Source organism: Canis lupus, chromosome 14 (genome assembly GCF_003254725.2).
Source record: "Canis lupus dingo isolate Sandy chromosome 14, ASM325472v2, whole genome shotgun sequence".
NCBI lineage: Eukaryota > Metazoa > Chordata > Mammalia > Carnivora > Canidae > Canis > Canis lupus.
The window spans coordinates 31,107,836-31,119,991 of NC_064256.1; the positions used below are offsets into that span (position 1 = coordinate 31,107,836).

The 12,156-nt window shown below is 38.5% G+C and overlaps 1 protein-coding gene across 1 annotated transcript in view; it reads left to right on the plus strand.

Moving 5' to 3' along the window:
* The window catches only part of TSPAN13 (tetraspanin 13), a 32,012-nt gene that overhangs the window by 15,860 nt on the left and 3,996 nt on the right, over positions 1–12,156 (plus strand). Inside the window, exons 2-5 of the mRNA XM_025464269.3 lie at positions 7,603–7,770; positions 8,803–8,883; positions 9,713–9,826; positions 11,081–11,194. Coding sequence (XP_025320054.1) covers positions 7,603–7,770; positions 8,803–8,883; positions 9,713–9,826; positions 11,081–11,194 — 477 coding nt within the window. The remainder of the gene's footprint in view (positions 1–7,602; positions 7,771–8,802; positions 8,884–9,712; positions 9,827–11,080; positions 11,195–12,156) is intronic.

Consider the following 12,156-nt stretch of genomic DNA (forward strand, 5'->3'; position numbering starts at 1 on the left):
TTTGGATTTTTAACTTATTAGTTTTTTAGTTTTATTTCTAGGTTTAATTTTATTAATTAAAAAAAATTAGGGGCACCTGGGTGACTCAGTCAGTTAGGAGGCTGCCTTCTGCTCAGGTCATGATCACAGGGTCCTGAGATCAAACCCCACATCAGGCTCTCTCTTCATGGGGAATCTGTTTTACCCTCTCCCTCTGCCCTTCCTGCTGTTCTCACACTCTCTCAAATAAATAAATACAATCTTAAAATATAAAATGAAATAACCTGTCCAAAAGATGTAGAGCCAGGTAGGCCCAGGTTTTGCAGAGCATGGTGAAAGCAACAACAGAGAGAGCCCAGGATGGTTGCTTGTAAGCACTGACAAAGGTTTATTTGCTACTAAGAGCATTTCTTATGCATGTTGCTGGTGACACTGCAGCTGGGCTAAGAAAGAGTGGAGAAGACACAGTCTTTCTTTCTTTCTTTCTTTCTTTCTTTCTTTCTTTCTTTCTTTCTTTCTTTCTTTCTTTCTCTATTTATTTCAGCCTATTTAGTCTTAAAAATGTTCTTAGCCCTTTGGTGACAGGTAACATTTATTCTTTCATGAAAATTAATAGATTATTGTATCAAGTTCCACCCAAAAATATCTTAGAGACTGACTAGCAATACATTGAATTTGTAGGCTAAATTGGAGGTGAATTGATGCTTTATTATAATGTTTCCACTCATGAACATGTTATATCTCTTTATTTAATGCAGTTTTTTGGAGTGTTTTTAGATTTTATTTATTCATGAGGGACACATAGAGTTAGAGACATAGGCACAGGAAGAAGCAGGCTATCCACTGGGAGCCTGATGCAAGACTCAATCCCAGGATCACAACCTGAGCTGAAGGCAGATGCTCAACCTCTGAGCCACCCTGGTGTCCCTAATGCAGGTTTTGATGTTCTTCAATTAACTTCACAATTTTCCCCATGAAGGTCTTCTAATACTTTTCTTAGATTTACTTATATGTACCTGAGATTTACAGGGCCTATTATGAATCACATTGTTAAAAAAAAAATTAGAAAGTCTTGGGGGGGTGCATTAGCATGTTATTGACATTTGTATAGTGTTCCTATTTATAGTAACTTTTCTCATTCTTACCAGTTTTAATATTTACAGCCTCTTGGATTTCCCATGTGGATACTCCTATTAATATGAATAATGACAGCTGTGTTTCCTCCTCATCTTTAATTTTCACTCTTACTCAGTTGTCTAAGATCTCCACTGCAACACTGAAGAGAAAGCGTGATAGCACCCTGGTCTTACTCCTGAAATTTGAAGGAAATGTTTCTCACGTTTTATCATTGAGTATGATTTTTTGCTTTGGGTTTTTGATAGCTATTCTTCATCAGTTAAGGACATTTTGGGGACTTATGTTCTTTTTCTTAAAAAAGTAATTTTGTGGGATCCCTGGGTGGCACAATGGTTTGGCGCCTGCCTTTGGTCCAGGGCACGATCCTGGAGACCCGGGATCGAATCCCACATCGGGCTCCCGGTGCATGGAGCCTGCTTCTCCCTCTGCCTATGTCTCTGCCTCTCTCTCTCTCTCTCTCTGTGACTATCATAAATAAATAAAAATTAAAAAAAAAAAAGTAATTTTGTCAAAGGCCTATTATATTTTTCTTTTTTTTTTAAAGGAAGCTTGATTTATCTTTCCTATAATATCTTTCTCTTCTTTCTACTTTCTTTGGCTTTGCTCTGTTTGGCTCTTTTTCAAGTGTCTCTCTCTTTTTAAAAAGATTTTTATTTATTTATTTGAGAGAGAGAGCAGAACAGGGCATGAGCAGAGAGGAGAGGGAGAAGCAGGCTCCATGCTGAGTAGGGAGCCTGATGCAGGGCTCGATCCCAGGACCCTGGGATCATGACCTGAGCCGAAGACAGACGCTTAGCTGACTGAGCCACCCAGGTGCCATTCAAGTCTCATTTTTAAATATAGTTTTGTTTTGTCTATATTGTTTATTTTTTGTCTTTTTAGTCAGTTTAAACATAATTTTAGTCTCATTTGGTTAATTCTATTACCTCAACATCTTGAGGGCTCTAACTCTTTTGCTGTGTCTGTTGTATCCCTCTACTGGAAAATTTCTTTTTTCTTACGTGTTTTGTGATTTTTGATAGAAAAATTTTTACTTTTTTCTTTGGGAATGGTGTGAGGGCTAGGATTTGCAAATGTCCCTCCTGAATCATTTTGGATTTGCTTCTGTGAGTTTTCCTTCTCTAAATCCCATCACTGCCTTTGATTAGCTTTTATCTAACTTGCTTGGCTTGAAGCTTCCTGCATGCCTGGCTAGTGACATTAAGACTCCAGACATTTAGACTCCAGACTTTCAAAGCTTAGAGTTACTCTTTGTTGCAAAAAGCTTTTAGAAGGCACTTGGAAATCTTTGTTATCATCCTGGGGGTGGTGGTGTAGTTTTTGTATAATACTGAAAATACAGCTTTCTAGAAAAGCTCGTTATGTAAGGGTCTTAGTTCTCCTTCCCAGTCCTGCCTGGTTTGAAACTCAAGTCCCTCCTCTTCAAGGACTGTTCTGATTGACAGATTCCTTTCTACCCTTGCCATCCAGAACTATTGCTCTCCTGCCCGCCCCTCCCCACCCTACCCCACCTCACCAGTTGTATGCTTACAGTCCTGACTTTGCATTTCCCCTTCCTTTCTGGCCTATAGGACTTTCCTATAGTTTCTTGGTGCTCAGGTATATATTTAAATAAAATATTATAATCTTTTTCAATATTTTAAAGTATTTGCAGCAAGGAAGATTCGATGGTAGCTCAGTTGCCCATGACCCTAGGACCTTCTAAGGTAGGCTGAATAATATCCCTTTGCCCCCAAAGAGGCACATCCTAATCTTTGGATATGGATTGTTATGTTACATAGCAAAAGGAACTTTGAAATGTGATTAGGCATTTGGAGATGGGACTATTAATCTGGACTATCTGGGAAAGCCCTATGTAATCACAAAGGTCCTTATAAGAGGGATGCAGGAGGGCTCTACTCAAAGAAAGAGATGTGCTTAGGGAAACGGGTTGTACACTAGGATTTGAATATACTATGCTGCTGGCTTTGAAGATGGAAGAAGTGGTTGCAGGCAATGGAATGCAAGTGTCTTCCAGAAGGTGGAAAAAGCAAAGAAAGGGATTGGCCCAAGAGCTTCCAGAAGGAATGCAGCCTTATTGACATTGTGATTTAGCTTAGTAAGACCCATGTTGGACTTCTGACCTCTAGAATTGCAGCAGAATAAATTTGTGTTGTTTAAGCCATTGCACTGGTGGTAATTTGCTAAAGTGACAATAGGAAACTGATATACTTTCTTCAGTGTTTTTACAGGAGTGCTTGGTATTAGTGATAAGGATAGACTGACAACAATGGTAGAGTTAGTGGAGTGAACTTGGTGAAAAATACTTCTAACAGAGAGGTCTATTGATGGGAGTATCCTCTTTTTTCTCTTACTTAAAAAAATAATCAGGGACACCTGGATGGCTCAGCAGTTAAGCGTCTGCCTTTGGCTTAGGGCATGAACCTGGGGATCCGGGATCGAGTCCCACATCAGGCTCCCTGCATGGAGCATGCTTCTCCCTCTGCCTGTGCCTCTGCTTCTCTCTCTCTCTGTCTCTCATGAGTAAATAAATAAAATCTTAAAAAAAAAAAAATCAGAGCAGAGAAACTTGTGTATGCTTTAGATAATGTTTTCAATAATAGCATAATGCCTAATCTGAGACCTGGAATTTCTTATTGATATGATAAAGTATCCCTTTCTTTCAGCTGTAGATCTTGTTTTTCAAAAGGGAAAAGATTTTCATTTTTAAGGAGGCTATAAGTTGGTAACAGAGCAGAAGACAATTTTCTCATTTTGCTGAGATGTTGTTGAGATGTAAATAAAGGATTTGGTCTTGTAGGAGGGTGCTGATAGGGATACCTGAATACTTCAGCTGCATGGTAGGATTCTCTTAGTGGTAAAATATAGGACAGCTTTCTGTAACAGAGGTTCCTGATTTGTCCAGTGCTCACTGTGTGAATTGTTCTGTATTAGTTTCCTAGGGTTTCTTTGACAGATTACCACAAACGTGGTGGCTTAAACACAATAGAAATTTATTCCTGCAGTTGAGGAGACCAGAAGTCCAAAATGAAAGTACCATCAGGGTTGCACTCTCTCTGAGAGCCCTGGGGGAGAAGCTGTTCCTTGCCTCTTCTATCTTCCGGCTGCTGTTGGCATTCCTTGGCTTGGAGCCATACCACCCTCTGCCTATGTTGTTACATGGCTGTCTCCTCCCTGAGTGTCTTCCTCTCCTTCTCTCTTACAAGGATACTTGTGATGACGTTTAGAGTCTACCTGATAATTCAGGATAAGCTCCTCCTTTTAAGATTATTAATTTAGTCACCTCTTTCGCTATATAAAATAATATTTACAAAATATATTCTTTCATTATATATATTTATTATAAATAATAGTTATATTCTCTTGTTCTATAAGGTAATATTCACAGTATGGTCATTTTTTTCAGCCTACTACCTGTGCCTTTACTATTCCTACGCAGTCTTTGGCCTATTCTGTTTATCTGGACTTTTTGGATTATTCTGTCCTCCAACCCATCTTGTAAAAATACTGGTAAAGCAGTTTTTTGTCCCATTATAATTTTTTATTCTCTCCTACACTGACTTCTAGAGCAAGGGTCAACAAACTGGCTGATGGGCCACATCCATTCCACTGCCTGTTATTGTATACCTGCCAACTAAGAATGGTTTTATATTTTTAAATGATTAAAAAAATCAAAGGAAGAATAGTATTTTGTGATTAAAATCACATGAATTTAAATTTCAGTATCTGTCAATAAAGTGTTATTGGAACACAGCCCTGCTCATTCGTTTGCTGTTGCTTTTGTGTTACAATAGCAGAGTTGAACAGTTGTGGTAGAGGCCTCTTGTATGATCCACAAGGGTAAATGATAAATATCTGACCTTTTACAGAGGAAAGTTGCCAACCTTTTTTCTAGTAGGGATATTTTGTCTCTGGCTTTTAGTGTGTAGTGGGCACCAGTCATTTGCTGTTGAATATTTGACTTGTAAGAATTTCGTTAATATAGTAAGGATTTGGTATGATTCCTAAAAGGATTTTTTTAAACTATGAGGTTAGAAGAATTGTAACTACTGTATTATTCATCCTTCTGATCTTTTTTGGCTCTAAGACTCAGAGTGATAATCCTGCTTCCAAATTTAATTGAATTAGGAAATAAGCATCAGACTCAGGAATTAAGGTTGGCAAGTGTGCTGGTTAATTTCGTGTGTCTATTTGGCTAGGCTGTGGTGCCCAGATGTTTGGTTGAATGCTAGTGTAGCTATTGATTTGAAGGTATTTTTTAGACTGAACATTTACACTCAATTGACTTTAGTTAAGCAGATTACTCCCATTGTGGTATGCCTCATCCAATCAGTTGAAAACCTTAAGAACAAAAACTGAGGTTTCCTAAGGAAGACAGAATTGTGCTTCAAGACTGGATCATGGAAGACCTGCCTGAATTATCAATCTGCTGTCCTCCTACAAATTTTGGACATGCTGGTCCCGCAATTGCATGACCCGATTCCTTAAAATAAATCTCTATTTCTAAGTACATATCCTGTTCTTTTTCTGTGGAGAACCCTGACTGATACAGCCAGTTACTCTGATGTGTTGAAAATATGGAACACCTTCAGCATTTGGTGCTGTGGTGCAGTGCGGATGCTGAGGTGAAGGCCTGTCCTCGCATCCTCTTACCTTCTTTCACTTGTGGAAGGAAACATGCTATATTTGGATAACACAGAGTCAGGAATAAGCTTGCTGGTGGTGCAGAGGACTTTTTCTCAACCCAGGATAGCTGGAAGTCATGAGAAGATGGAGAGTGAAGCAATAGAAACAAGACAGAAGCAAATGGACCTGCTGATAAAAGGAGCATGTAAGAAAATGAGAGGGACCAAACAATTTCTGGGTGGCAGTTTCTGAGAATTCCTTGCCTTCTCCCACTGAGAACAAAAGTTTCTGGTTATACTAACTGCAGTGGAGAACACCAAGTCCATGTAACTTCCTAACTTGGTTCTGTCATGCTACAGACAGTTTCTTTCCTTCTCAAGATCTGCTTTATAATCAATGGATAAAAATAGAAATAGATGGAGTTGTCTGGTGGCTCAGTTGGTTGAGCATCTGCCTTCGGCTCAGGTCATGATCCCAACGTCCTGGGATTGAGCCCCAGAGCCCTATGTCGGGCTTCCTCCTCAGCGGGGAGCCTCCTTCTCCCTCCCTCTGCCCTTCCCTCTGCTTCTGTTTCTGCTTTCTCCCATGCATGCTTTCTTTCTCTCAAATAAAATCTTAAAAAAAATACCAATAGTTCTATTTGTCAATATTTCAGTTTTACTTGTATCTGTACACATGTAAGAAGTTGGAGATACTAAAATATTTAAAATTTGTGTTCCTACACTATGATTACATATATAAAAACTTAGATATTTGAGTAAAAATCCATTTGAGTGAATGGTGATTTATATTTTGAAACAACGTTTATTGGGTCTTGAAATGGTGCTAGAAACTATATTTTAGGTATTTTGATGCTGTGTATGGTACTGTCATCCACTCACTCCAGGAAATGGTTGACTCTCAGTTGAAGATATTGCTTGGTTCCTGTCCCACAGCCTCACCCCCAGCCCTCCCACATACCTGTTTCAGCTTTATCTTCTATCACTTCATCATAATCTTTACATGGCATGCTCTTTATTTGCTATTCTAAAGAAATAATCATAACTTTGTTTTACAGGTAATGACTGACTTTGAGGCATGCATCCTGCCTCTTGGTTTTATTTTACCAGTATATAAATATATGGAGTATAAAATAGTTTTGTCTTGCTCAGAATACCACTGTACTCAAAATAGCTAAACTGTTTCACATTGTCCTACAAGTTTTAATAATCTCTGAATTCTAAAAGATGCATGGTGACACCGAAAGCAATTGTTTTCAACACTTTGAGAAATTTTTGACTGCAAGGCACGGGTTCCATGATAGGTCCTGGGGATACAGACAGGCGAGAAATGGGGCCTTCCTCCCAAAGTTCTCCCAGTCTCCTAGGAGAGACAGGCTTGGCAACAGAAGGAGAGTGTGATGAGGGGAACAATGGAACTATCTTTGAAGAACCGTTTACAGGGGATGAGGAAGGCATCACAGAGGTTACAGTCTGCCTGCGTTTGAAGGAAACACAAGTGATTTCCATGTGAAGTAATCAGTAAGTTGGACTGAGATATTGGCATCTAGGAGTTTTACATATGCCATGATTTCAAAAGCTTAGGTAGAAATTATTTAGGCTTAGTAAACCAGATGACCTCTGAGGCTTCATAATAATTTCATAGATGATTATTAGTTTTTTTTTTAAAGCGTGACTGAGGATTAATTTGTTAATACAGTACAATACTATCTACTAAGATCTTGTGTGTACTCTAGTATTGAGTATGAGTAGTCATTTGTAAGATACTGAGAAGTATTCTTGATGTTATATAAATTGATATTTTCTTTCCCTCTTTCTCTTCCCCCTGCCCCATCCCTGGCCCATTTGGTTGTTTTTTCAGTTGGTTAGTCTGTTGCTAATTGGAATCGCAGCATGGGGCATTGGTTTTGGGCTGATTTCGAGCCTCCGAGTGGTTGGTGTGGTCATTGCAGTGGGCATCTTCCTGTTCCTGATTGCATTGGTGGGGCTGATTGGAGCGGTAAAACACCATCAAGTGTTGCTTTTTTTTGTATCCTTTTTTAAAAGAGAATTTTTACTCCAATTGAGTTTGTTCTTAACGTTTATTGATTATTCTTTTGATAATTACAACTGATTTGGAATTATCATTAGGAAATTGTCAGGGAGGGGACCTGGGTGGCTCAGTGGTTGAGCGCCTGCCTTCAGCCCAGGGCGTGATCCTGGAGTCCCACATCGGGCTTCCTGTGTGGAGCCTGCTTCTCCCTCTGCCTGTGTCTCTGCTGGTCTCTCTCTGTCTCTCATGAATAAATAATAAAAATCTTAAAAAAAAAAATTGTCAGGGAGTAACTCTTAGCATGCCCTATGTGTATTTGTTTAACATTAGGAATGTTTCTTAGGGTGAAATTATTATTATTATTTTAATTTATTTTTTAAAGATTTTATTTATATATTCATGAGAGACACAGTCAGAGAGAAGCAGAGACATAAGCAGAGGGAGAAGCAGGCTCCATGCAGGGAGCCTGATGTGGGACTCCATCCCAGATCACACCCTGAGCCAAAGGCAGTCGCTCAACCACTGAGCCACCCAGGCATCCCAGGTGAAATTACTGTATATGTTCCCACTTTATCCTTTGCACATCATGAAGAATGTATTCTGCAAATTCAGTATAATCCTATTTATATATTGCAAATTTGGAGTTAAATTGAATTGATTCAGTGACCTCTAGATCCTTTCCAGAAGGTTAATATGTGGTTGAGAATTTCAATGATTTGTTTTTAGATTTTAATATTAAGAAACCTTAAATACATTTATCTATATTTATTTCTTGTTTTATATATGTAAGAATTTTTATCTTAATCTAAATGAAATTCTAACAGATCAGCTTTTAGTTAAATATTAGTATTTTTTATTATGAAATATCTGCAGTGTATTAATGAAAATAATAATTGTGTTCTCAGTGAACTTTCTCCAGGTGCCATTTGTTCTGTTTTCTGGTTGAATTCCTTCTAGTACATTCTGAAGTTGTCAGTACCTCTATTTTATGTTAAGAGTATTGAGAAATGCCTTAACTTGAATTCTCAGTACATGATTATTCTCTTACTTGTATTTATCGTCCAGTTTTCTGTATCATGTGCTTGCTTAGCCCTGAACGAGGAGCAACAGGTAAGCAAATATTTTTTTTTCTTTTACTTTATTATGCCTTATAGTATGTGTAGGAAAAATGGGGGAGAAAAGATTGGGATATAAGATAATTCCTCCTTGCTCAGAATGGCATTTCACTGTTCACACCTAAAATCTGTTGTTACTGGTTGCATTAGTGGGACTGATTGGAGCCCTGAAACATCATCAGGTGTTGCTATTTTTTTTTGCATCCTTGAAGTGAAATTTTCTCTTCACTGGGTAAAAAGTGCTACTAGTAAAAGATGTTCACCCAGTCTTTTCCCACCACTATACAATGAAATGGTTGAGATTCCATTCTAGCAATGACACTTTCCAAACTCTTAATCTGTAAAAGAATATGCATCTCGGTTTATGGCAGTGGAAAATGTGTCTTGTTTCAGTCTGACAATCTTTTGAACTAAGTGCTTCTTCTTTTTTTTTTTTTAAGATTTTATTTATTTATTCATGAGAGAGGCAGAGACACAGGCAGAGGGAGAAGCAGGTTCCATGCAGGGAGCCTGACGTGGGACTCGATCCTGGATCCCCAGGATCACACCCTGGGCTGAAGGCGGCGCTAAACTGCTGAGCCACCCGGGCTGCCCCTAAGTGCTTCTTTTTAAATGCATGTAAAAATTAAGACTTTTCATTCTTGAGATAGAAATGGTGCTTTCCTTTTTGTTACAAATTTAGGTATTACCCTTTGAAAACTTTTAATCATCTTACAAAGAGTATTTATTAAGGTACATTAGTTATTAAAAGTTGCAGGCTCTAGTTTCATACATTTTGTGCAGGGGTAACACATTTTAATGTATATATTAAATACATTTTCTAGGGTCAGCTTCTGGAAGTTGGTTGGAACAATACAGCAAGTGCTCGAAATGACATCCAGAGAAATTTAAACTGCTGTGGGTTTCGAAGTTTTAACCCAAACGACACCTGTCTGGCTGTAAGTACAAAATGTAAAATACTTTTTGGAGATGTATTACATACAACAAATAATGATTAACATGAAAGGAATGGAATTTCTGATGCTGAGTTGTATTTTTACAATGCTTTGCATATACCTATATTATATTCCGTGTATACTATTGTATCATTTGTCTATTCTCAAGTATCTTCTCGTGAGAGTACTAAATATTCCAGAGAGGCCAGACACAGATGCTTGTGGTACTTTACCCCTAATTCCTTTCCCATTCAATTCCTCCAGGAACAAGTTGTGAAAGAAAAATAAGCAGATTAGCTAGCCTTAGAGGTACAGAAGAGCTGTGTAAATAACTTGGTTTTGAAGCAGGGTAGTAGGAGAGTAGTCTATTCAAATCTTTGGGCTCCAGTTAAACATCCCCAGCAGGGAGGATACATGGGACCTAACTCCCTCCCTTCTTCCCCATGACAACTTCCTGCTCTTTCTGTGTGGGAGTTGAGCTAGCGATGGACAAGTTGGAGCCACCCAGGCCAGACCCCTATATGAGACTAGACTCGCAGTGTGACCCTACTAGGAAGTTCACACGTGTTTATATTCCGGGGAAACTCCTATCACTGTCTCTGAGACCGGAGCTGGATTTTTCCCTCGATGAGGCCTCTTTTGTGGGATTATTAGCTTTTTAGTGCTATGTGACACATGTGTTGTCTCAGTTTCTATGAATCAGGAACAGGAGAATGGTTTAGTTGGGTCCTCCACTTAAGGTCTCACCTGGGTGAAATCAAGGTGTTGGCCAGGCCTGCAATCTCATCTGAGGCTTGGGGTACTCTGCCAACCTCAGTGGGTGTTGGCAGAATTCAGTTCCTGGTGGTCGTAGTGCTGAAGTCCCATTTTCTTACTGGGTGTTCCTTAGTTCCTAGAGGCTGCTCTCAGGTTCTAACTATACAGCCATCTTATAATATGGCAGCATCAAAGTCAGTATGATAATCTCTCCATTCTGTTAAGATGATGTCTGTGTAACCACCCTGTGAACATTGCAGTGACTGTATCGTTTTCACAAAACCCATCCACACTCAAGGTGGGGTGATTACTTGGGGAGTGTAAGCTGGGGTTGGGAATCTTTGGAGCCATCTAAGAATTTAGGATAATACTAAACAGCCAAGGTCCCAATCGGGTATAATACTCTACTCACTCATTTTTAGGTGTGTTCAGTGTTTATCTGCTGTCTGTAATTGTACTTTGAAATAAAAGTCCTTTTTTTTTTTCTTTTAATTGATACAGAGCTGTGCCAAAAGCAGCCACCCATGCTCACTGTGTGCTCCAATAATAGGAAAATATGCTGGAGAGGTTTTGAGGTTTGTTGGTGGCATTGGCCTCTTCTTCAGCTTTACAGAGGTGGGTGCAAATAACTCACTATCTTTCCACTTTTGTCATAGGGATTTCTGTTTTTTATTTTTTTTTTAATTTTTATTTATTTATGATAGTCACAGAGAGAGAGAGAGAGAGAGGCAGAGACATAGGCAGAGGGAGAAGCAGGCTCCATGCACCGGGAGCCCGACATGGGATTCGATCCCGGGTCTCCAGGATTGCGCCCTGGGCCAAAGGCAGGCGCTAAACCGCTGCGCCACCCAGGGATCCCAGGGATTTCTGTTTTATATGGCAAGAGGGCATGGCATTTTGCCTTAGCATGGCCCTTAACTTTCGGAATGTATCAATGAATATTCTCATGGAGAACTAGGATTATAATCAGAGGAGCCCTGGCTTGAAAACAGAAGACCTCACGGATCTAGGTTTAATTTTATACAGGGCAAGATGCTTGACTATTAAATTATGTAAAATGTAATGAACAAATGAAATGAGTTTAGACCGAGTTATTTCTAGAGTCTTCTGTTTGTAGAGTTTTATGATAAATTAAAATTTTAGATTTCATTTTGGAATAGGTAAGACATTCAGACTATTAAATATAAATATTATAGAACACACACATACATATAAAGATATGCTTTAAAAATTGCCTTCCAAGCCCATCCCTCATTATTCCTAGCTTTCCAAAACTTAGATAAACAGTATTAATTTCTTATTTATAGTAACTTGATATTTATATAATACTAATATATTATCATATTGATATTTATATAATATGTATATCATATTAATACATTGATATGTAATATATATGTCTGTAAGCAAAACCACACTCATATTGTTGGATAGTTTTGGAGGAATGCTAATTCCTTTTGCAGTGTTTTTATGAGGCTCTTGATATCTTTGGATGTTTTTTGATATAGCTGAGTTGACAATGTGTATCAAAATTAATTTTTGAAAAATTCATACATTCTACTTACAGTGCTTTATTT